At 46.9% G+C, this 25310-nt stretch overlaps 2 protein-coding genes across 3 annotated transcripts in view; both read right to left on the bottom strand.

The window, feature by feature from the left end:
* LOC137323901 (transmembrane protein 237-like) overlaps positions 1 to 12108 on the bottom strand; it is a 48982-nt gene extending 36874 nt beyond the window's left edge. The window contains exons 1-4 of one of the 2 annotated variants that reach the window (XM_067987965.1): positions 12022 to 12108; positions 5708 to 5739; positions 3530 to 3543; positions 1536 to 1589 (exon numbers count right to left, since the gene is read on the bottom strand). In XM_067987965.1, coding sequence (XP_067844066.1) covers positions 1536 to 1589; positions 3530 to 3543; positions 5708 to 5739; positions 12022 to 12075 — 154 coding nt within the window. In that variant the 5' untranslated portion in view covers positions 12076 to 12108. Of the gene's footprint in view, positions 1 to 1535; positions 1590 to 3139; positions 3250 to 3529; positions 3544 to 5707; positions 5740 to 12021 lie in introns of those variants that run through there. The other variant, XM_067987964.1, reaches the window with a different exon arrangement.
* Positions 12109 to 16248: 4140 nt separating this feature from the next.
* mpp4b (MAGUK p55 scaffold protein 4b) overlaps positions 16249 to 25310 on the bottom strand; it is a 47060-nt gene continuing 37998 nt past the window's right edge. Inside the window, exons 18-19 of the mRNA XM_067986865.1 lie at positions 19918 to 20052; positions 16249 to 18818 (exon numbers count right to left, since the gene is read on the bottom strand). Of these exons, the coding sequence (XP_067842966.1) occupies positions 18627 to 18818; positions 19918 to 20052 (327 nt within the window). The 3' untranslated portion in view covers positions 16249 to 18626. The remainder of the gene's footprint in view (positions 18819 to 19917; positions 20053 to 25310) is intronic.

Genomic DNA, 25310 nt, shown 5'->3' with positions numbered 1-25310 from the left:
AATGAAGACAAGCTATTCGACTGTGGGGGTATTACAGCCATGGGCGTACCTGTCCTCACCTGAAACCGACACATGTACACTTCCTGACAACGAGTGGGTGCTGATATTTTCCCCTGCTGACTTCACTGAGGACAACTGCTGTGCCCCACAGTCGTCCCAGCAGAGGTCAGCTAACTCAGCCCATACTGGGGACCAAGCCTGGGGCCTTCTGCTCTGTGTGGCTCAACACTACACCGCACAATGCATTTACCTACTAAGCCTCCAGGGAAGCTGTCTAAAAAGTTACTGTAGAACAAACAGTCGGATCAAACTCGTCAAAGTGAAATCTTGAGAACAAAGTGTTCACATATCAGTCAGCGCGCACTCGTCAGTCAGCGCATGGAACTGCACCCAGGTTCCCGGCAGGAGTTACCACTGGATCCCGGCTGAAGTAGGCGTCAGTTCCCGGCAGGAAACAGTGCTGACTCCTGCTGGGTGCAGTTCCAGGGGCACTGACTCCTGCTGGGAACCAGCGCTGACTCCTGCTGGGTGTAGTTCCAGGAGCACTGACTCCTACTAGGAACCGGCGCTGACTCCTACAGTTGTACGAGGGAAGGTGACAGAAATTCGGACTAAACAACAACTTGCATTACAGTAGATAAGAATAAAGGTCAGACCAAGGTAAGGAATAAGGAATAAAGAGTCAGGGAACAGATAAAATTATAGAACATAAGTACAAAATAACTTAAAAATAAAGCAAGAGGAACGATTAATAAAAACAAATTAAGTTGCCTGTACAGCAATGCGCACAGCATCTGAAACAAAACGGGGGAACTGGAGGCAATAATCCATAACAAGGAACCAGATATAGTAGGGATAACTGAAACATGGCTGCATGAAGAATAGGATAAATATTGTAGGATATAACGTATTTAGAAAGGAAGGGGGTTTGGGATAGCTGTACTAATCAGAGTTAACATAATGGCAGTGGAAAAAAAGGACATAACTAACATTAAGATAGAAACAGAATCCATATGGATTGAGATAAAGGATAAGACGGGATCGATCATGCTAATAGTGGATGGGAAGCGGATGGAAAAATATGTAGACAAATCTCTGAAATGAGTAAAAGATATTGAATATTAATCATGGGAGATTTTAACTACCCCCAAATAAGCTGGCAAGAAGAGGTGGTGGAAGAAGAGTAGGAAATGGAGTTTTTAAGAGTGTGTACGGGATTCCTTTCTTACCCAGTACGTAAAAAGCCCAACCAGAGAAGAATCACTGCTGGACCTAGTAATGGGAAATCAACCAGAGCAGATAAGAGAAGTAATCATAGGGGAACATCTAGGCAATAGTGATCATAACACAATAAGGTTTAAGATAATGATGGAGAGAGAAACAAGTCAGACAAAGACCAAAGTAATAGATTGGAAAAAAGCTAATTATGAGGGGATAAGGATGGAACTAGGGAAGGTAAACTGGAAAAACCTGAGATACAGGTACACCAGTGATACGGGGACACCTGATGTGGATGCACCTGTGATGCAACTTACCTACTCCATTGGTTGTTCTGGATTTTTTCCTTCTAGTTTTGTTAATAGGTACATCTGTAATGGAAACAACAGCTGGATTAATTTGGTTCAACACAAAGACAAGGCTCATTACTAACCATCAATAGGAACAATTCAAGGTTCTGCCCATCTAAACCTGTACAATGAGCACAACACTATAGGGCACAAGTACAACATTCACAAGCCTCAAGAAAAGATTCAAAATTAAATAAAGTTCCCCCCCACCACAGTGGAAGCTAAGACTCTGGAGCCATTCCAGAGGCAGTAAGCTGCTGTGATTGGGGAATCTCAGGTTTCCATGGAAGGTTGATCTTAGACAGGCTGCATGGTCTCCCTCACCAGTGCTTATCTGTGTGATATTTGTGACATGGAGCAAAGTCCCAAAGAGAGCTGATTCAGGGTCATCATCTGTTGAGAAGTAGGATTAAGGGGTATAGATGTATTGATGACACTGCTCGAGTTTTTTATGTAGGAGAAGGAACTTTATGCCTCATAAAGGTGGCAGTGGCTGGGGTAGGGTCCATGAAAGAATTATTATGAAGGAATTCTGGATGGACTGTACATTTCTCCCCATCTCTCCTGAAGGTGCTGACTTCTGAAATAGTTCCAGAGATGCTGGCAGCCCTCAGCTACGTCAGCCCAGTGGCTCTTTAAACAACGATGGTGATCAGGAGGAGGAACCCTGGCGGATTTTGCTCCTCCTAAAAGTCGTCCAATTGCTGCAACCATGCTGCTACTGTTATTGAGGCCAGCTAGTGCAACACAGACCAGGGATCGAAGTTGGGACATCTGGTCTGTATGGCTCAGTACTGCAGCAGACGGTGCTTTTATTCACAATGATCATAGCACCCTGACAGTCTCTGGATTTCATGACTATAACCACTGGAGACGCAGTTTATTAGTGGGAGAACGGGAAATTAATTTTTCGGAAACATGCCAGAAATGCTAACATTGCTGATACATCCCATGTTAAGATGGGAAAGTCTTGTTGCAGATGCAAAAGGGTTGTTTTTTTAAAAAAAGAGAACCAATCGTTGAGCTGCGGCCTGAAATTTGCAAGCAGCTAACAAAGTGCCCTCTAATTTACCTCAGGGTTGACAGCAATTAGACTGTGTCCTAAAAAGGGCAGGCCAGATAAAACACAGCTTCACCTTAGCAGCAGATTAACACACTGTTGTATAACTCTCCAGTCATTATGAAACAGCAATATCATCACCTCACCACGAGCAATTCCACAGGATATCCGCTAGTTTATAAAAATATTCCTCAATTTAAAAAAAAATCAAATTTCTTCCTTCAACAGCGTCCTTGCTGCATAGCTTCTCCTGGTCTCTAAGCCATTGACAGAAGGAACTACCTGAATCCTGGCTCCATTGACTGCAGAGTGGAAGCCAATCCAGAACTGCGTGACCCCCAAGAAAGATGCTACTGGCTGAGTACTCCTTCCCACCGATCTTCCTTCCCCCTTTCACTTTTAATTTTCAATCCTTGCATGCAATTTCTAAGACTGGATACGACTTTAATATTCAATTGTAAAGAAAGCTGGGCAGCTCATTATTCTTAACTTGAGGTTCTTGCAAAGTTACCATCTTTTTTATTGGTCAATTTGTTGCCCCCTTCTCCCAAGGAGACCTCTTGCTGGGGTATCGGTACAGTGACACCAGCCGATCTCTGGTAGCTTGTCCATATGGCCATCCTTCAAGTGTAAACCAAGACAGTGAGCGTCAGCAAGACATTCAACCGTGACAGCCAAACACGAATCTGTTCTTAGTCGGTATGTACGCACGTGCAACATTCAGCAACGGTAACTGGACAGTAAACAGGAGCAGCAACTCCAGCCAATTACTTCCCTCCCTCTGTCAGGTAATTTGTTCGCCAGTAATTAAATAATTAATTTGCTCAACAAGAACCAACTGTAAAATAACATCAATAGTCACAGATATCACTGGGAGGGATTAGTTGAAACAAAGGCCTACCTTTAGTTTTGGTGCTTCATTCCAATCAGCCAATAAAAGGAAAGATAAACAAGGTAAACATATATACTGTAAAACATTGCCTAACAGAAGAACCAACAAACCCATTGCTTTATCAGAGGTCAACCCACCTACCTGCTTTCTCACCATATCCCACAACCCCACCTTTTCACCATATCCCCAATCCCACCTATCCTCCTTCTCACTATAATCCCTCAACCCCACCTACCCACCTTCTCACCATATTACTCAACCTCACCTACTCTCCACATCCCTCAGCCCACCTACCCACCTTCTCACCATATTACTCAACCCCACCTAATCACCTTCTCACCATATCCCTCAATCCCACCTATCCACCTAGCCATTATATCCCCCAATCCTGCCAGACACCCATCCAATTACCCCATTCATACTGTCCACTTCAATAACCTTCCCTGGTAATGTATTCCACAACTGGATCACCCATTGAGTGAACAAGATCCCCCTGACATCCCTTCTTTCTCCTAACTTCCTTGTTTTTAACCTGCCCCCTGGGATTTGAATCCACATGGATCAATTTCTCTCCATCAACTTTCTCAGTTTCCTTCACAATCTTGAAAATTCCAATCGGATCATCTCAAAATTTCCTCTTTTGCAAAGACAACAAACCCACTTCTTGTATCTGGGTACTAGGATTACACACACTGCTCCAGATGGGATTTGACCAGCACCTCATACAGCAACAACATAACCTCTTTACATTTGTGCTCTGCCTCTCCCAGAACCTTACTTACCTTTTCACTGTAACTAACAAGATACAGTGATAAAACAGCAAGACATGCCATGCATACATCTACAAAAGGAGGCTGAGTCACCACTCAGGAGCTGCAATCAGTCATCAACAAAGGCATGGCATTTCTCATTGTTTGTTGAGGCATGGGCTATTTCACCAACTGCACATTTAACCAAGTCAAATCCTGTCCTTACCCGACATCCATTTACCAGCTGGGATTACCAGATAGCAGGCAGGATCAGGAACACTGCCCGATTCCCCTACTTCCACTAACTCAAGTGCAATAAGACTTATTGTAGCACACTACTGTTGTCTACAATGACACTAGGTTCCCCAACACCCACCAGGGATTGAAGTGGTGACTTTCCTGGTCTATATAGATCAATGCCCTGAAGCCAATTCCCATACTGTCTGTGATCGATCACAAACAACTGTGTGTGAATTTTCTTCTTCCTCCTTTGTTGCATCCCAGTATTTTTCCTCTCTAATTGATTATTGCCATTTTCAAAATTCCCCAATCATATTGTACAAAGGCTTTCCTCCCCTATCAAATTCCACCCCCCCCAAAAAAATTACCCAATCACATTGCATGAAAGAAAAAATCTACCCAATTATAGTGCACCAAAGGAAAAATGTGCCCTATCACGTTGCAGCAAAATTGAATTATGTCTGAGTTCCATCTGCTAAGAATATTCCAGCCCCCATGCCCTTTCCCCACGTACCTTGCCCATGGCTCAGACTGAGGGGAGAGCTTTAGATAATGGTGCTACTTTAAATGGTGGGAATTCTGGTGGGAATCAAGCATATGCCTCCAGGAATAAAATCGCAGAGATTACAACCCTACAATTCCACTTACAGCACAAACGGGGTCTATAAGCCTCGGATTTAATTTAAGGAGCATGCGCCCTCCTTCCATTTGTCCCACATTCCTGCACTAACCTGTGCCTTTCTCCTGCCTTAAATTTCTTTTTATTTGCATCCAGCCCCCTTACCCACCCACCCGACACCCAGCCCCCTTACCCACCCACCCGGCACCCAGCCCCCTTACCCACCCACCCGACACCCAGCCTCCTTACCCACCCACCCGACACCCAGCCCCCTTACCCACCCACCCGACACCCAGCCCCCTTACCCACCCACCCGACACCCAGCCCCCTTACCCACCTACCTGACACCCAGCCCCATTACACACCTACCCTCCACCCAGCCCCCATTACCCACCTACCTGACACCCAGCCCCATTACCCACCTACCTAGCCCCCTTACCCACCTGTGATTAATCCATGATTTTGCAAATATTTGCCACCTCAGCCCCAGTGATTATTTGTAACTCTCCAGCGGCACAGAGCAGTGATACAGTACTGTGCCATCTGACCCATTTACAGCTTTGCATTCAGCAGTCTTACCTTGGCACTGGTGGAAGGGCACGTGGTGGGCGCTGAAAGAAAATCACAGAGAATCATTGGCATAAGGACCATACACAAACACTGCTCTCAGTTTCTGATGCAAACAACCATTAAGGCATCCAGAGGCTGTCAGGGACACACTGTCACAGCATCTGAAACAATCATTACAGCATCCCGAGACCATAATCCAGGCTGACATTGTCGGAAGTGCTGTTTTTCAAATGAGACGTTAAACCAAATCCCTGTCTGCCCTCTCAGTTGAACGCAAAAGATCCAAAATTCAAATAAGGACAGGGGAGCACCTGGAGTTCTGATCAATATTTATCCCTCAATCGACACCACCAAAAACAGTTTAACTGATCATTTATCGCGTTGCTGTTTGTGGGATCTTAATGTGTGCAAACTGGTTGCTGCGTTCCAGTGTATCACAACAGTGGGTACACTTCAAAAATAATTAATTGACTGGGAAGCTCTTCAGGATGTTCGGAGGTTGTGAAAGGCGCTATTTAAATGCAAGTTCTTTCATTTTCTTCAAAATCGGTTTGAATTTCCAGGAAATGGGTGATAATTAGGTTTCCACAGTACAAAGAAATTCAAGGAAACAGACACTGCATGTATTTAAAACAAATGCAAAATACTGCGGATTCTGGAAATCTGAAATAAAAACAGAAAATGCTGGAAATACTCAGCAAGTCAGGCAGCATCTGTGGAGAATGAAATAAAGTTAATGTTTCAAGTCGATGACCCTTCATCAGAACGTTCTGATGATGGGTCAGCGACCTGAAATGTCAACTCTGTTTCTTTCTCCGCAGATGCTGCCTGACTTGGAGTATTTCCAGCATTTTCTGCATGTATTTAAAAGGTATTTACACAGGGATAGCTAGTGTTATACAGAGACAGTCTGTACCCACTAGTACTGCACCCCAGTGTTATACAGTGATAGACCTGTACCTACCAGTACTGTACCCGTTATACAAAAACAGTCCGTACGCACCAGTACTGTACCCAAGTGCTATACAGTGACACACCTGTGCCTACTGCATTATTACAGTGACAGACCTGTGCCCACCAGTACTGTATCCCAGAGTTATACAGTGACAGACCTGTGCCCACCAGTACTGAACCCCAGTATTATAGTGGCAGGCCTCCACCCACCAGCACTGTACACCAGTATTATACAGCTCATAATGCTCTCTCCAGACACAACCCAAGTTTGGAAGGAGAGAATCTAGGATTGTAGTGCTGGGTATTTGTCACAGTGCACAGTATGAAAAAAACCTGACTCCCATGCTTACACTGTGCTGAACTCCAGTAACAGTGCAGCCAGAACTAACCAAATTATTTCTCTAACCAGAGATCACACTGAACAAACAATCCCACTAACCAGTGATCACACTGAACAAATCATCCATCTAACTAGTGAGCACACTGAACAAACAATCCCTCTAATAAATGATCGTATTAAGCGGTTTTGATTCCAGCAATGTACTGCTAACAGCTGGTTACTCCTGAAGTGTAACAGAATGGGTTACAGCATGTTGTTCACAATGAACCCTCTGGGCTCTGTGGAAATGTCTGTCACACCTGGAACAGTGTTAAAAATAAAAACAGGAACCGCTGGAAATCTACAGGAGCTCCGTCAGCACCTGAAGGTTAGTATTTCCAATGGAGCGCAGTGGAACTCAATGCACCATAAACGTTAACCTTCTTTTCATTTGCGGATGGACTTGCTGTGTATCCCCAGCACCCAGACGTTTTCTTTCTATCAGATCCCGTTTAAATGATAGCTCCTCACCACTTGTTTCTTCTTCATGGTGCCTGCGATGCCCCAGCCTCAGTAAGTGGCTCATCAGCTACTCTACCCCGAACTAATCCGCCACTAAATCCACCTTCAAAAAAAATTTGACACACAGAATTAGCTGGGTGACTGATCCGTTTTAAAGCTGTCAGTGACGGAGGGATTTGAAAACCTTGCAGCTGAAAATAAAACACAGCACATTGCTGAGTTCTCCCTCTATGGGCTGGCACTATAGAGGTGATCCTTCGCTGCCAGTGGAAAGCTATACTCGAAGAGAGCGACGGAGATAGGACTACAACCACCCCTCGCCTTTCACAGCTCCCCACTTGGAGCCCAGAATCGCACCAAGGTCTTTATGCCACCAAATCGAGTTGGTCACTAAAATCAACTGTTATTTGATTCGGGTCACCTTCCACTGGAACTGTCAATCACCTGACATGTTTCGAATGATGGGCTGCTCCCCAGGTAGCTCAGTTGGTGACGACAGGGTGTAACTTACCAATACAGACCAGAAAGTTGCAGGTTTGATCCCCAGGCGGTGCTGTTAGCTTATCTCAGCCAGGACAGCAGTTAGCTACAATTGCCCTCAGCACCCCTGGCATTGAGAGGGTACGGGAGGAAATCAGCCAGAGTTCCCACACCTGATGGTTTTCCACTGACCCCTGCCAGATGTTGGGTGAGGATGAAATTGGCTGCTGGGAGAGCTGGTCAATTCTCTCTGTTTAGACACAGCAGGTGAAGAATGGCCACAAGGGCTAGGAATCGCTGAGTGACCAGTGCCTATGGAAGTGTAGTTGAGGAAGAATCAGCGCCTTCAGGGGATGATGGGAGAAAAGAGGGAAACAACACAAGCATCCAATCACTCCATGCAGGCTGACTGGTGGCACAATAAGATCTCAACAAAAGCAGCACAACACTGGCTCTGGGAACACGTACTGCAGCACAGCAGTTCTCACAGTACAGTACAGCCCACCTCTCCAGTCCTCCAGTCACAGCTTCTCCAGCTCTGAGATGCAAACAAGGGTTGGGTTTCAGGGCTGTTCTTTGTCATTTAAAAGCCTCCTTGAAAACCCACCGTTCTGACTGTACAGTTGGTCGCTCTCCTGACTCTTGCACTGCTTGGTGACCAGGCTCTGCTCTGTGAGCCCCTGACAGGATGTTTCATCACATTAAAGGTATCTGTACAAATGTATGTTGTTGAAACAAAGGATGACAATCAACAGCAGCAGTTCTATTCAGACACTGCAACTAATGCAATGCCCCAGAAGTTAGTTCCAGGATCATGGCTATTGCACAGATCCTGATGAAAGTTGCAACAGTATAATACATAAATTTACAGTCAATAACCAAGTTGTGTGAGAAATCATGATGTTCAGAGAAGGGTAAAGTGTAGAAAGATTCACATAAAAGTAATCCGTGATCAGATAAACAGAACTTAATAATGAGAAGTGAATAGTAATATTTATTGGTAATAAAAGTGGCAAGTATGCTTATAAAAGGTGGCTATATTGGATGGTTTTCTTCCCACCTCTTCCTGGTGCTGACTCTCACTGGGGTGCAGTTCTGACTATGCTAACCCGGATGCCCATTCTTCACGCATGACCCCGAGGCAGTGAGTAGCGGTTGGGTAGCTCAGCTGGTTGAGTTTAGGAGCTGGTAAGCATTGGGCTCACTTGCCTGGGAGGAAGCGAGCACTGGGTTTTAGGGAGTGTGGGGAGAACACAGGTGCCTGCAGGGCCTGTGCAGCATTGCTGAACCTACTTGGGGATCAGTGTGCCCCACCCAGTATGCATTATGGAGGCTAACCTCCATGAGGTATTGTCTTCCCTCCTGACAGACAATTTGATTATGCAGGTGGGGGGTTTCATGGTAGAGGCTTCACAGCTAATGAAATATTTTTGCAGTGTAGTCATTGTTGTATTATAGGAAACACAGCAAACAATTTGCGCACAGCAAGGTCCCACAAACAGCAAGGAAATAAATGACCAGATCATCTGCTTTTGGTGGTTTTGGTCTTGTTTGTGGGATCTTTTTGTGCACTGGGAGAACTCCCTTGATCTTACAATGCCATAGGATGTCTTACATCCATTCGAGAGATAATATGAGGCCTTGGTTTCACATCTCATTTGAAAGACAGCATCTAGAACAGTGCAGCACTCCCTCAATACTGCAGTGAAGGGTCAACCCAGATTATATGCTTAAGTGGAGCTTGAACCTACGATCTTCTGAGTCAGAGGAGAAATATCACTGAGCCAAGCTGGCACTGTAGGGATCTGGAGCCCTGCCTGACTGAGAACTCTTCACCAAACTACCCTCCATCCCCAGGGTACTGAGACTAATTGCAGCTCCATTACCATCAACCCCACCCCCTGGGTACTGAGACCAATAGCTGCCCCATTACCCCTACCCCCAGGGTACTGAGACCAATCGCTGCTCCATTACCCCTACCACCAAAGTACTGAGACCAATAGCTGCCCCATTACCCCTATCCCCAGGGTACTGAGACCAACAGCTGCCCCATTACCCCTACCCCCAGGGTACTGAGACCAATAGCTGCCCCATTACCCCCATCCCCAAAGTACTGAGACCAATAGTTGCTCCATTATCCCTATCCCAGGGTACTGAGACCAATAGTTGCTCCATTACCCCTATCCCCAGGGTACTGAGACCAATGGCTGCTCCATTACCCCTATCCCCAGGGTACTGAGATCAATAGTTGCTCCATTACCCCTATCCCCAGGGTACTGAGATCAATAGTTGCCCCATTACCCCTATCCCCAGGGTACTGAGATCAATAGCTGCCCCATTACCCCTATCCCCAGGGTACTGAGATCAATAGTTGCTCCATTACCCCTATCCCCAGGGTACTGAGACCAATAGCTGCCCCATTACCCCTATCCCCAGGGTACTGAGATCAATAGCTGCTCCATTACCCCTATCCCCAGGGTACTGAGATCAATAGTTGCTCCATTACCCCTATCCCCAGGGTACTGAGACCAATGGCTGCCCCATTACCTCTATCCCCAGGGTACTGAGATCAATAGCTGCTCCATTACCCCTATCCCCAGGGTACTGAGATCAATAGCTGCTCCATTACCCCTATCCCCAGGGTACTGAGATCAATAGCTGCTCCATTACCCCTATCCCCAGGGTACTGAGATCAATAGTTGCTCCATTGCCCCTATCCCCAGAGTACTGAGACCAATGGCTGCCCCATTACCTCTATCCCCAGGGTACTGAGATCAATAGCTGCTCCATTACCCCTATCCCAAGGGTACTGAGAACAATAGCTACTCCATTACCCCTATCCCCAGGGTACTGAGATCAATAGCTGCTCCATTACCCCTATCCCCAGGGTACTGAGATCAATAGCTGCTCCATTACCCCTATCCCCAGGGTACTGAGATCAATAGCTGCTCCATTACCCCTATCCCCAGGGTACTGAGACCAATAGTTGCTCCATTACCCCTATCCCCAGGGTACTGAGATCAATAGCTGCTCCATTACCCCTATCCCCAGGGTACTGAGACCAATAGTTGCTCCATTACCCCTATCCCCAGGGTACTGAGATCAATAGTTGCTCCATTACCCCTATCCCCAGGGTACTGAGACCAATAGCTGCTCCATTACCCCTATCCCCAGGGTACTGAGATCAATAGCTGCTCCATTACCCCTATCCCCAGGGTACTGAGACCAATAGCTGCCCCATTACCCCTATCCCCAGGGTACTGAGATCAATAGCTGCTCCATTACCCCTATCCCCAGGGTACTGAGACCAATAGCTGCCCCATTACCCCTATCCCCAGGGTACTGAGACCAATAGCTGCCCCATTATCCCTATCCCCAGGGTACTGAGACCAATAGCTGCCCCATTACCCCTATCCCCAGGGTACTGAGATCAATAGTTGCTCCATTACCCCTATCCCCAGGGTACTGAGATCAATAGCTGCTCCATTACCCCTATCCCCAGGGTACTGAGACCAATAGTTGCTCCATTACCCCTATCCCCAGGGTACTGAGATCAATAGTTGCTCCATTACCCCTATCCCCAGGGTCCTGAGATCAATAGCTGCCCCATTACCCCTATCCCCAGGGTACTGAGATCAATAGTTGCTCCATTACCCCTATCCCCAGGGTACTGAGACCAATAGTTGCTCCATTACCCCTATCCCCAGGGTACTGAGATCAATAGTTGCTCCATTACCCCTATCCCCAGGGTACTGAGATCAATAGTTGCTCCATTACCCCTATCCCCAGGGTACTGAGACCAATAGCTGCCCCATTACCCCTATCCCCAGGGTACTGAGATCAATAGTTGCTCCATTACCCCTATCCCCAGGGTACTGAGACCAATAGCTGCCCCATTACCACATCATCACCATTACCCCACACCACCCAGGGAAGGGCAGAAACAGTAAGACCGTTTCCAGTCCCCGGCACCGGCACAAACTCACTCCCCATCCCATCTGCAGCCCCTCCAAGACCCGGTGCCGTTCTCACCAACCCGGGCACTCACCTCCGCCTCCCCGCTCTCCATTTTGCTTTCCCGTTGCTGTGGCAGCCCAGACATTCGGGGTCATCGCCACCCGCCGTCTACTTCCGGGCCACCGCGCCTCATGTCAATCATCAGCAGCGTGCGGTGCCGGGGCCGCTGATTGGCGGTTCACGCAGCTGGGCGTCAGCCGCGGCAGTCAATCATCCCGAGGGGGCGGAGCCACGGCCGTGATTGACAGGTTTGCTGGTGACGGCGGCAATGTGCTGTCTGCACGGCCCGCCAGTGACTGTAAAATTATAACGGTGAGAAGTGGTATCACTACAACCAATTATACAGTACAAGGAAAAGTTACTGTTATGATTGGGGAATAATGCACTGAAATAATTGGGGGATTAACATACTGTAAAAGTTAGGAACCTAGGACCAGGAGTGGGCCATTCAGCCCCTCGAGCCTGTTCTGCCATTGAATGCGATCATACGTGATCTGTATCCTAACTCCATTTACCAGAATTGGCTCCATAGCCCTTGGCTAGCAAAATAATCTATCGATCTCAGATTGTAAAATTATTAATTGAGCTAGCATCTACTGCTTTTTGTGTGAAGTGATCCCTAACTTCTCTCCTGAAAGGCCTGTTCCGATTTTAAGGTTATGCCCCTTTGTTCTCGACTCCCCCACCAGCAGGAAAAGTTTATCTCTACCCTATCAATTCCTTTCAAAGTCCTAAAAACCTTAATAAAATCACCCCTCAACCTTCTTTATTCCAGGGAATACAAGCCTAATTTATGTAATCGCTCCTAATTTAACCCTTTGAGACCTGGTAATATTCTGATGAATCTATACTGCACTCCTTCCAAGGCCAATATATGCTTTCTGCCCAGAACTACACAGTACTCCAGATATGGTCTAACCAGGGCTTTGTATAATTACCGATAATGTATAGTAATAATTGGGGGATTAACATACTCTAATCACTGGGGGGACAATGCACTCTTAACAATTAGGGGATTAACATACTGTAACAATTGAGGGAACTGTAATAATTGGGCGATTAACATCCTGTAATTGGGGGAAGTGTACAGTAAATATGGTAGAGTAAATACACAGTAATAGGGGAATAACGTACTTTAATAATTGGGGGACTAACATACTGTAATTATTGTGGGATAGTGTACTCTAATAATTGGTGATGTGGAGATGCCTGTGATGGACTGGGTGGACAAATGCAAGGAATCTTACAACACCAGGTTATAGTCCAAAATAAAATTGTTGGACTATAACCTGGTGTTGTAAGATTCCTCCTAATAATTGGTGGAATAATGTACTGTAATAATTAGAGTTAACATACTGTAATAATTAGAAATAATGTACTGTAATAATTTGGGAATGAGCATACTGTGATCATTGGGGAGGAATAATGCAATAACAATTGGGGAATAATGTACTGTAACAATTGGGGGAATAATGTACTGAAATAATTTGGGGATGAATATACTGTGATCATTGGGGGAATAATACATTGTAACAATTGGAGAATATACTGTAACAATTGAGTGTAATGTACTGTAATAATTGGGGATAATGTATTGTAACAATTGGGTGATAATGTACTGCAATAATTGGGGGAATAATGTACTGTAACAATTGGGGATAATGTACTGTAACAATGGGGATAATGTATTATAATAATTAGGGGGTTAATGTACTGTAATAATTGTGGATAATATATTGTAATAATTTGGGAATGATCATACTTTAACAATTGGGGGGATAATGCACTGTAACAATTGGGGGGATAATGCACTGTAACAATTGGGGGATAATGCATTGTAACAATTGGAGAAAATGTACTGTAATAATTGGGGATAATGTACTGTAACAATTGGGGGATAATGTACCATAACAATTGGGGGATAATGCACTAACAATTGGAGAAAATGTACTGCAATAATTGAGGATAATGTACTTTAACAATTGAGAGATAATGCACTGTAACAATTGGGGGGATAATGTACTGTAACAATTGGTGATAAAGTACTATAATAATTGGGGATGAACATACTGTGATCATTGAGGGAATAATGCACTAACAATTGGGGAATAATGTACTGCAGCAATTGGGGATAATGTACTTTTAACAATTAGGGGATAATGTACTGCAAAAATTGGGGGATAATGTTCTGTAATGACTGGGGGTTAATGTACTGTAATGGCAAAGATAATGTACTGTAATAACTGGGCGTTAATATACTGTACTGATGGGATAATGTACTGTAAAGACTGGGAGATAATGTACTGTAAAGACTGGGAGTTAATGTACTGTAAAGACTGGGGGTTAATGTAGTGTAAAGACTGGGAGATAATGTACTGTAAAGACTGGGGGTTAATGTAGTGTAAAGACTGGGAGATAATGTACTGTAAAGACTGGGGGTTAATGTAGTGTAAAGACTGGGAGATAATGTACTGTAAAGACTGGGGGTTAATGTACTGTAAAGACTGGGGGTTAATGTACTGTAAAGACTGGGAGATAATGCACCCTCTGGAACTGGGGAAACACCAAGCTGTCTGGAGACCTGTGCTTGGAGGCTCACTCAGTTCAAATGACCCCCTTCCCCAGCACAGTTACCCAGTTAATGGCCATGAAGAACTTCGACCCAACCACTTCTGAGTCTGATCCTTCTCTCACTCGACATCCTCACACGAGCACTTTCCAGCAGGAGTCATTGGCTAGTGATCAGGAACAGCATCCCGACTAATTTTTCTCCTTCCTTAACCCAGGAGCACTGGGGCCAACTGTGGGTCCCTAACACTCTGCTGGCTGAGAAAAGTTAATTCAGCAAAGGCCAGGGATGGACCCTGGCGGTTTCTCTGACAGTTGATCAATCACAGGATGAAGGAATAAACCCATACACTTATTTTCCATGGCCTTTGTGGCTGCTTCAGTCACAGTGAAACACAATATCATGCCAGTATCATTCGACAGTGTGCCTGAGCATATATCTGGCTGGTGTTTTAATACTGGTACATTGCACTGTTTTAACTGTGTACTTACCCATGATGTAAGTATGAGGGCAACATAGCCCTGGTATCAGTACTGGGAGGCAATTGGCCTCCATGCTTCAGGCTAGCAACGGTAATGTGTTGTACTTACCCACCATCCTAGGCAATGCAGTATTCATTGCAAGGCTGCATTTATTGCCCATCCCTGGTTGCCCTGAGAAGATGGTGAAGGACCTCCTCCTTATGGTGATGGTTCTCCCATAATAGTGTTGGGTCGGGAGTTCCAGGATATTGACCCAGCGACAGAGAAGGAACGGCGATATATGTCCAAGTCAGGATGGTGTGTGACTTGGAGGGGAACTTGGCAGAGATGTTGTTCTCATTATATTGCTACTCTTGTCCTTCTCAGTGGATGAGGTCACAGGGGAGGGAGGTGGTGTCAAAGTGACCTTGATGAGTTACTGCAGTGCATCATTTAGATCGTACACATGGCAGGCGCAGAACGCCAGTGATGGAGACGGTGATATTGAGGCTAGCGGCAGATGCACTGATGAAGCGAACTCCTCTGTCCTGAATAGTGCCGAGATTCTTGAGGCTGCTGTGGCTGTATTCTCCCAATCTTTCCTGTTTTGTCAGGCAGGAGTGAACAAACACTTGAGCCCAAGCATAGGGAAATATGCTCGGTAGAGGGGTCTTTTACTGTGGGAAACAGGGATTCAACGTGAAAGGTTCCCTCTACATTGCCCTAGGCTCAGTCAGTGAGTAGATTCCTCAGTGAGAAACATTTAGCCAAGAAAGATCCTAGGTTTGATCACCAGGCTGTGCTGTACTAGTTACACTCAGCCAGGATGCCAATCGGGGCACTGCAATTGGCCTCCATGCTTCAGGCTAGCAATGTGGGGGATATAACAGATGTGGGTCCCACTCCTGATCCTACTGGAAGTGCCTGTGTATGGACATCAGCTGAGAACAGCATCGGCCTCAACTGTGATACCCCAACAGCCGAATAGCCTGCTGACATTCGCTGACTCACGTTAAGAATAGTCATTCGGGGAGGTCAATGGGCAGGTGACCGACGCCTTTGGAACCGGTGCCCAGGCGAGAGTCAGCGACTTCAGGAGAGGAGAGGAGAAAACTGGGAAAAGCATGGAAACTGAAACAGGAATGGTTGTAGGAAGAGAAGAAAAAGCGGGAAGAACAATGAACGAAATCCCATAGCTCGTCACAAGTGAAACGAACAACCAATAGAGTGAAATCGACAATCATGACTTTATTATTTACCATGCAATAGTTATGCAGTATCTTTAACACAGCCTCAGGATCTTTCTCACTATAATACAAGGCTTCCTGTGTAACAGGGTACTGCTCCTCGATTTTTTATATTACTTTTTGTTATGAATTTTGCACTCATCAGGGCAAAGTTGCTCAGCTCTGGTCAATTTTCATTTCAGACAACCAATGTCAGCATCAATATCTCCCAGGTCAGATACAGAGTAAAACCCCTTCTACGCTGACCCATCAAACATTCCCAGGGCAGGTAAAGCACGAGTTAGATACAGAGTAAAGCTCCCTCTACATTGTTCCATCAAACATTCCCAGGGCAGGTACAACATGGGTTAGATACAGAGTAAATCTCCCTCTACACTGCCCCATCAAACACTCCCAGGGCAGGTACAGCACGGGTTAGATACAGAGTAAAGCTCCCTCTACACTGCCCCATCAAACATTCCCAGGGCAGGTACAGCATGGGTTAGATACAGAGTAAAGCTCCCTCTACACTGTTCCATCAAACATTCCCAGGGCAGGTACAGCATGGGTTAGATACAGAGTAAAGCTCCCTCTACACTGTCCCATCAAACACTCCCAGAGCAGGTACAGCACGGGTTAGATACAGAGTAAAGCTCCATGTTCACTGCTCGAATAATATGACGTAGCTCCAACCATAGAAGGGAACCTCCTCCTGCACAGGAGATTTTCATGTCACAAGCCTGACTGAATGTGAATGGTTTGTGATTTAATCGGATATGTGGGTGGTGTTTAAAGTGGAATGTCACTTTGTTGTGCTGCAGGCTGTACAATCACTCACATAGCTCTTGTCTACCTTAAACAACACATTTACATTAAAGCAGAGACCAAGGTGAGCCGCCGATTTGAAGCTGTAAAACCATTATTATTTTAAAAGTGCCTTTTTTGTAAACTGTGAGGGTTATGTTGAAGGGGGAAGTCATTGTAAAGTTTATAAACATCTGAAATTCAGTTTGGAATTGCAGATTCACACCCAACGTTATTGTGCACTGGGCACAAACGGCTGGGACAGCAGATTTAAAGCTCCCTCGTCATCATGTTCTCGTTGATCAGAATGACTGGCAGCCGCCCGTGAAACTGGTCTGTCTGCTTCAGACCTCCCGATCTCACCCAAGTCGGAGGAGCCATGGCCAGCTGCTTCCCGGGGGTTGAAATGCTCAGGGTGGACTGACCAAAGGGGCTGGATTACAAAGGGGAGGAAGTTATGTTTAAATTGTACAATGCCTTGGTCAGACCCCATCTGGAGTACTGTGTTCAGTTCTGAGCACTGCACCTCAGGAAGGATATATTGGCCTTGGAAGGGACGCAGTGCAGATTCACCAGAATGATACCAGGGCTTAGAGTGTTAAGTTATGAGGAGAGGTTGCATAAACTTGGCTTGTATTCCACTGAGTACAGAAGATTAAGGGGTGATCTGATCAGTGTTTAAAATGATAAAGGGATTTGAGAGAGTAGATACAGAGATACTATTTCCCCTGATGGGGGAGTCCAGAACAGGGGGACATAACCTTAAAATTAGAGCTAGGCTTTAGGAGTGAAATCAGGAAGCCCTTTTTCACACAAAGGGTAGTGGAAATCTGGTACTCTCCCCCAGAAGGCTGCAGATGCTGGGGGGTCAATTGAAATTTTCAAGACTGAGACTGATAGACCTTTGTTGGGTAAGGGTATTAAGGGATATGGATCAAAGGCAGGTAAATAGAGTTGAGTGATAGATCAGCCATGATCTGACTGAATGGTGAAACAGCCTGAGGGGCTGAATGGTCTCCTCCTGTTCCTATGTGAGATAGGAGGGTGGACTGGCCCCATTCTATCTCTCACACTTATTCCCCTCCCTACCCCTTACTAAGTGACAGATTCCAGGTTGTCATTGATGGAGAGGGGTGCTTGGTGGGAGGGGATTAAAAGCATGGCTGAAAAGTTTAAAATAAATCAATAAATGTCTTGACCATTAAACCGATGGGTAAAACTCCTTTAAATTAGAACAAGCAAAGTTCCTTCTTCCTTAATTGTATGGGGGGGGGAAGGGGAGGGGTTAACAAATAATTAAAGGGACAGCGTCATCAACAGTTTCTGGCTTGCAAGGCAGAAAATACCAATTTTGGAAAAATAAAAGCCTGCCTAGTTCAGCATGGTTGGAAGGTTCCAATAACGCTGTAACATGACAGCACTGGGTGTATGGGTCACTAGGGTCACAATCTTGCAGTGCAGGCCTGTGTTGAAGGCCTCACCGTTTGATCACGTTACAAACTAGCTTTACAGAACATATACGAGTCCATTTCCCACCGAACGACTCACCCACCACTAACACCTCATGGAGCAGGCATTAAGCGCCCGTGTCAGAATCAAGCCAAGCTGCTGGCACCCACTGTGGCTCGGCCTGAGCCCTCCTTACTGCACATTGTAGTTGGAGGCAGACGTCCTGGAGTTCATCGTTCACAATCACACAGTCAAACAGGTGTCCAAAGTAGTCCTGCATCTTCTCAGATACATCCTCCATCTCTTGTAAATCTTCCTCCTGTTACACAAAATAGGACAATAAAATAGGATAATAAAATGGAGAGAGAGAGAGAGAGACAGTGATACAGAGAGATAGAGACAGTGATACAGAGTGAGAGAGGGAGAGACAGTGATACAGAGAGAGGACAGTGATACAGAGAGAGGAACAGTGATACACAGAGAGGAACAGTGATACATTGAGCTGGATTAACATCATTAAAGATAGTCAGTAACACGGCGTTGTAAGGAGGGGTTACTGAGTGACAGTGTAAGGGAGCTGGATTAAGATCAGTAGAAGTACAGTCAATAACACGGGACACTGGGAGAGGGGTTACTGTGTGCCAGTGTGAAGGAGCTGGATTAACATCAGTGGAGGTACAGTCGGTAACACAGGGCGCTGGTGGAGGGGAGCGGATACTGTGCCTGGTTTTGGCCACCTCAACTTTCTGCTGTTGTTCCATCTACGCTCCAAATACGCTGTTGGATGCATTCTTCATCCTTGATTTAGCCTTGCTTCACTGTCTCCCCCTCCAACTCATTCTCCCTGGTTTATCTTGTTTCCTCACTGACTCCATTCATCCCTGGTGTGTGGACCCTGGATCACGATGAGTCCTAAAGTACTGCTGAGTCCAGTCATGTGAGGGAGCTAAATTTACAAGGCCTGGCTCCGCCTGGTTAGCGTCAGCACAGTTAAGTATGGGGTTATTTTCAACTTTACTGCCTGGTGGCAATTTGCCGGAGCTGCTCACCCGCCCAGAACAAAACCCGTCTGATTTTCATTTCCATTCATTTCAAAGGAAATGAAAATTGAGCGGGCCCTATAAAGGGCGGGGGATCTGCTCGACCAGATTACCGCCCAAGTGGTGAAGCTTAAAATTGCCCAGAAGATTGCTAAGTATCCCATTTTAATGGTGCCTGTAACTGTAGGGAGAAGATTGCTGAAGTACCCGAGTTTAAGGGAGCCTGTAACTAAAGTGAGAAGCCCAGAAACTCCTTTCATCTTGATTTCCTGAGAAGGGTTGGCCCAAAATTCCCCCTAATGGTTACGTGCCAACAAGTTGAGATTGTAACGTGGAAAGGTTATTTAAATCACTGCTACTGATACCAGGAGAACCCACCTTGAAAGACCTGTTTACATAATAATCGGTGATGATGCGGCTGTGCGCTCGTGTCTGCTGCAGGCGACTGATGCACGGAGGTTTGATAAATATGATGAAGGGCTTTAGCTCCTTTGTTCGTGCTTCTGGAATTCTCTGAGAGGAAAGAAGGAAAAGCATTTATCAATGCACTGGTGAACCTACCCTCGTGCCGGTGAATCCACCCTCGTGCCGGTGAATCCACCCTCGTGCCGGTGAACCTACCCTCGTGCCAGTGAATCTACCCTGTACGGTGAACCTACCCTCGTGCCGGTGAACCTACCCTCGTGCCGGTGAATCTACCCTCGTGCTGGTGAATCTACCCTCGTGCCAGTGAATCTACCCTGTACGGTGAACCTACCCTCGTGCCGGTGAATCCACCCTCGTGCCGGTGAACCTACCCTCGTGCCGGTGAATCTACCCTCGTGCCAGTGAACCTACCCTGTACGGTGAACCTACCCTCGTGCCGGTGAACCTACCCTCGTGCCGGTGAATCTACCCTCGTGCCAGTGAATCTACCCTGTACGGTGAATCCACCCTCGTGCCGGTGAATCTACCCTCGTGCCAGTGAATCTACCCTGTACGGTGAACCTACCCTCGTGCCGGTGAACCTACCCTCGTGCCGGTGAACCTACCCTCGTGCCGGTGAATCTACCCTGTACGGTGAATCCACCCTCGTGCCGGTGAACCTACCCTCGTGCCGGTGAATCTACCCTCGTGCCAGTGAATCTACCCTGTACGGTGAACCTACCCTCGTGCCGGTGAATCCACCCTCGTGCCGGTGAATCCACCCTCGTGCCGGTGAATCCACCCTCGTGCCGGTGAATCTACCCTGTACGGTGAATCCACCCTCGTGCCGGTGAATCTACCCTCGTGCCGGTGAACCTACCCTCGTGCCGGTGAACCTACCCTGTACTGTGAACCTACCCTGTACTGTGAACCTACCCTCGTGCCGGTGAATCTACCCTCGTGCCGGTGAATCTACCCTCGTGCCGGTGAATCTACCCTCGTGCCGGTGAATCTACCCTCGTGCCGGTGAACCTACCCTGTACTGTGAACCTACCCTGTACTGTGAACCTACCCTCGTGCCGGTGAACCTACCCTGTACTGTGAACCTACCCTGTACTGTGAACCTACCCTGTACTGTGAACCTACCGTGTGCCCGTGAACTTACCCTGTACTGTGAACCTACCCTGTACTGTGAATCTACCCTGTACTGTGAATCTACCCTGTACTGTGAATCTACCCTGTACTGTGAATCTACACTCCAACTCACCCAGCCCAACATCCAATTCAACCAGAATTGTGCACAAAAACTCATGTGAGCTCTGACCTGTGCATTGTAAAGCCCCACCACAACCTCTGTAGATTTATACTAAACTTATTTGGCTATATGGGTAATGTTAACCCCCCTCCCCCCCCACGACGGGCAGGAGAGGTTCAGGGTAGGGGGGGGGGGCAGTTAAATGGGTAAATATGTGCAGCCTGACTCCAACCCAACCCAACTTCAAAATCATGAAGGGTCTAGGCAGAGTAGATAGAGAGAAACTGTTCCTATTGGCGGAGGGGTCAAGGACCAGAGGACATAGATTTAAGGTGATTGGCAAAAGAACCAAAGGTGACATGAGAAAAAACTCTCTCAGTGAGTGGTTAGGATCTGGAATGCACTGCCTGAGGGGGTGATGCAGGCAGATTCAATCATGGCCTTCAAAAGGGAACTGCATAAGTAGTTGAAAGGAAAGAAATTGCAGGGCTACGGGGATAGGACGGGGGAGTGGGACTAGCTGGATTGCTCTTGCGTAGAGCTGGCACGGATTCGACGGGCTGAATGGCCTCCTTCCGTGCTGTAACCTTTCTATGATTCTAACTCGCCGCGAACGCACCTACTCCCAGTTTAACCTTGGCGGGTTTGGGGGTGTCTGAGTAACCCGCTCTGGAATTACATTTAATAATATTTAAATGAGGCTCCGTTCCTCAGATTTCGGGAGCCGTTTGGATTTAACGGCTGTGGGCCAAGAAACCTGGTAACTAAGGGGAGGTGGGAGCTGCCGGATCCAGCAGGTTTTCCAGCAATGTTTGTGGGCCAGGAGGAGAAGGAGTGCTTCCCCCCGGCCCCTCCAGCAAATCTTTTGCCGTGATCTGCTTCCCTCCCCTACTATGGCTTATGGCCTCCCCCCCCACCCCACCGCGATCTGTTTACCCCACCTACTATGCCATGATCTTTTCCCGCCCTCCGTGCTCCAAGTCCCCCACACCATGCCCCAAGTAGTCCCCGGTTGCGGCCTTGTACTGCAGGCTTTCCCGCTCGGCAGCCGGTCAGCCTCTCAATCTGGCCAGCTGCCGGGCAGGAAACGGAGTGAAAAAAACGATAATGAGGTCCTGTCATTACATTCAGCAGAACCTCCACGTTACCAGCATTTCCGGGTTTTCGGGCCGCAAACACGTGCTCCCGCTCTCTCCCCCTATATATCGGAGCCTATAGAATGATACAACACAGAAGGAGGTCATTCAGCCTATCGTGCCTCTGCTGGCTCTTTGAAAGAGCTATCCGATTAGTCCCACTCTTTCCCCACAGCCCTGCACAATTTTCCTTTTCAAGCAGATATCCAATTCCCTTTTGAAACTTACTTTGAATCTGTTTCCACCACCTTTTCAGGCAATGCAGTCCAGATCATAATAACTCGCTGCATAAAAAGAATTCTCCTCATATCCCGACATTTTATTTGCCTTGTCAATGGTCTCCGCATTGAGGGGTGATTTCGAGTGCTCCATTTTCTTTATTCCGCAGATTTCCCAACATATTTCTCAACAACAACTAGTTTCATTTTTCCAGCACCTTCAACAAAGTAAACTGTTACGCAGCAGCATACAGCGGAAACACCAAACAGGCATGGAGGAAGAGTTAGGGGAAATGACTGGAGGCCTGGCCAAAGAGGTAGGTATCCAGGAGGCTTTTAGAGGAGATGAGAGACGTAGTGAGGTGGAGCAGCTTACGGAGAGCGTTCCAGAGTATGGGACTGATACAGGCGAAGGTTCCGAGACTGTAAGTGGAACAGACGGGAGATGCAGAGGAATGTTGGAAAAATGGAGGACACACACTGGCACACAAGGCTGCAGGAGGATGCTAAGGGAAGGAAGGGCGACTCACGGAGGGGCTTGTGGACCAGGCCAAGGATTTTGAATTCAATGATTTGGGAATGGGAAGCTAATGGAGGTTGGCAAGGACGGGGTAATAGGGGAGTGGGATTTAGTGCGGGGCAAGATGCTGGTGGTAGAGATCTGGTGGAGTTGGAACTTGGGAACTGGCAAGGAAGTCATTGGAGTAAGTTGAGTCTGGAGGTTACAAAGACATGGATGAGGGTTTCAGTGACAGTGAGAGTGAGACAAGGTCGGACGAGCAATGTTGTGGAGTGGAAATTGGAGGTCTTGATTTTGGCTAGAATGTAGGGATTAAAGCTCAGCTCAGAATCAGACAGGACGGTGGGTTCAGCCTGAGTGGAGGCGGATTATGGAATCGGGTGAGGGTGTGCGGGCATGGGCAAAGAGATTTTAGTGCGAGCCATAGAGGATGGCTTCAGTGTTGCCACTGTTAAGTTGGAGATGACCTCCAGTCGGACAGCACAGAAGTGGTCACAGAGACTGATGGATAGTGGTGGAGAGTTGGATCTGGGTGTCATCGCTCGGGGTGGCGGGGGTGAGGGGGGGGAACAGTATTTAACTAAACCAAGGATGAGGCACACCTAAGATGACCATGCAGAGTGGGAAGAAAATCTATTGCAAGAGGTGCACTGGCTGTGTTGTCACAGGTAGGAGTGGAACTGAGGGCAAGTCCATGGAGGATAATAGAGAAGAATAAAGTGGTTGGCTGCGTTGAATGTCACAGAGCAGCCAAAGAAGACAAGAAGAGGTAGAATATCACAGCTGCAGAGGATGTTGTCCGTAAGTTTGATCGTGGGAGTTTTTGTTTTGTGAGCAGGTTGGAAACTGGATTGAAGGGATTTGAAAGGGGAGTGATGGGAGTGATGGATATAGGGCTGGGTGGTTTGAGGACCGTAGAGATGAAATATGGCAGCTGTTGGACAGGATGGAGGGATCCAGAGTGGACTTTTTCAGCTGGTGGGGAGGTGATGACAGTTTTAAAAGGTGTAAGGACGGAGCCTGAGGAAAGGGATTCATTGACGATGCCCATGAGAATTGCACTGAGGAGACGTAGTGGGTCAGAAGGGCATTGAGGGCAGGTGTCGTGGAGATGGGCTTGTTGAGGACACTGCGGAGATAGGAGAGAAACTACAGAATGATATGAGGTTAGGGCAGGAGTGTGGGGGGGGGGGGGATCTGGTGGAGAGGGGGAAGGGGGAAGGAGGTGGATGGGACGGCTGAGGCAGTTGAACAGATGGTCTCAATATTTAAGATGAAAACCTCACTCCTGAAGTTAGAGGTGAAACGGGGCGGGTACAAGGATGGAGATCAGAAGAGGCATTTTGTTGTTGAGAAGAGGAGCTTGGGGTTGTTCTTACCCTCCAGGACATCCAGGACTAGCAGGAGGATGTGAAGAACGAGGCACATAATTGCTTAAAGGGATCCAGCCAGTTTTGGCATTGAATGACCAGGCCAGTCCTGCACCTTGTGTGGTCAACATTACAGCCCTCAGATTTAAGAGTGTGGAGGTGGTAATTGTACCAGGGAAGAGTGAACTTGGAAGACTGTGAGGGACTTGGAGGGGATGAGGGCAGAAGTGAGGAAACTATTAAGCAGTGCAACAGTAACAGTGGAATTGTGATAGGAGGGAGGGCCAGAGGAGAGCAAGTTGCAAGTTTGAGAGGGTGTTGGAATTGAAGCTGGGGTTGTTTTTTTACCTGAGGTGGAGGGTGATGGTAGAGGGATTGTGAGTGGGCAGGGAAATGTGGAAATGATCGGAGACAGTCTTTTCAATTATACAAACCTGGTGTGATGGTGAGGTCAAAGGGATTTTGGGGATGTGAGTGGGGCAATTGACAGGCAAGCTGAGATTGAATGAGGACAGCACTGTGGAGAACTCGGAGAAGAAGCTAAGGGGATTTGGGTGAAAATTGAAATCACTGAGGATGAGTCGTCGCTTGTTGCAGAGACTAAGTGAGGAAATGAGTAAGGAGATATTTTAGTGACAAGTTGTCAGGGAACTTCGGAGGATGGCAGACAATGACTTTGAAGGAGAGGGTAGATGAGGGCAATGCGGTTGATGTGGTGAATATGGAAAAGGCGTTTGTTAAAATGTCGCATAATAGGCTTGCCATCAAGATTGAAGCCCATGGAATAAAGGGGGCATGGATACAGAATTGGCTAAGCAACAGGAAACAGGGAGGAGTGGTGAACGATTGTTTTTTGGACTGGAGGGA

The sequence above is a fragment of the Heptranchias perlo genome, chromosome 7, assembly GCF_035084215.1.
Source record: "Heptranchias perlo isolate sHepPer1 chromosome 7, sHepPer1.hap1, whole genome shotgun sequence".
Classification (NCBI taxonomy): Eukaryota; Metazoa; Chordata; class Chondrichthyes; order Hexanchiformes; family Hexanchidae; genus Heptranchias; species Heptranchias perlo.
This window is presented reverse-complemented; position numbering and strand designations above follow the sequence as displayed.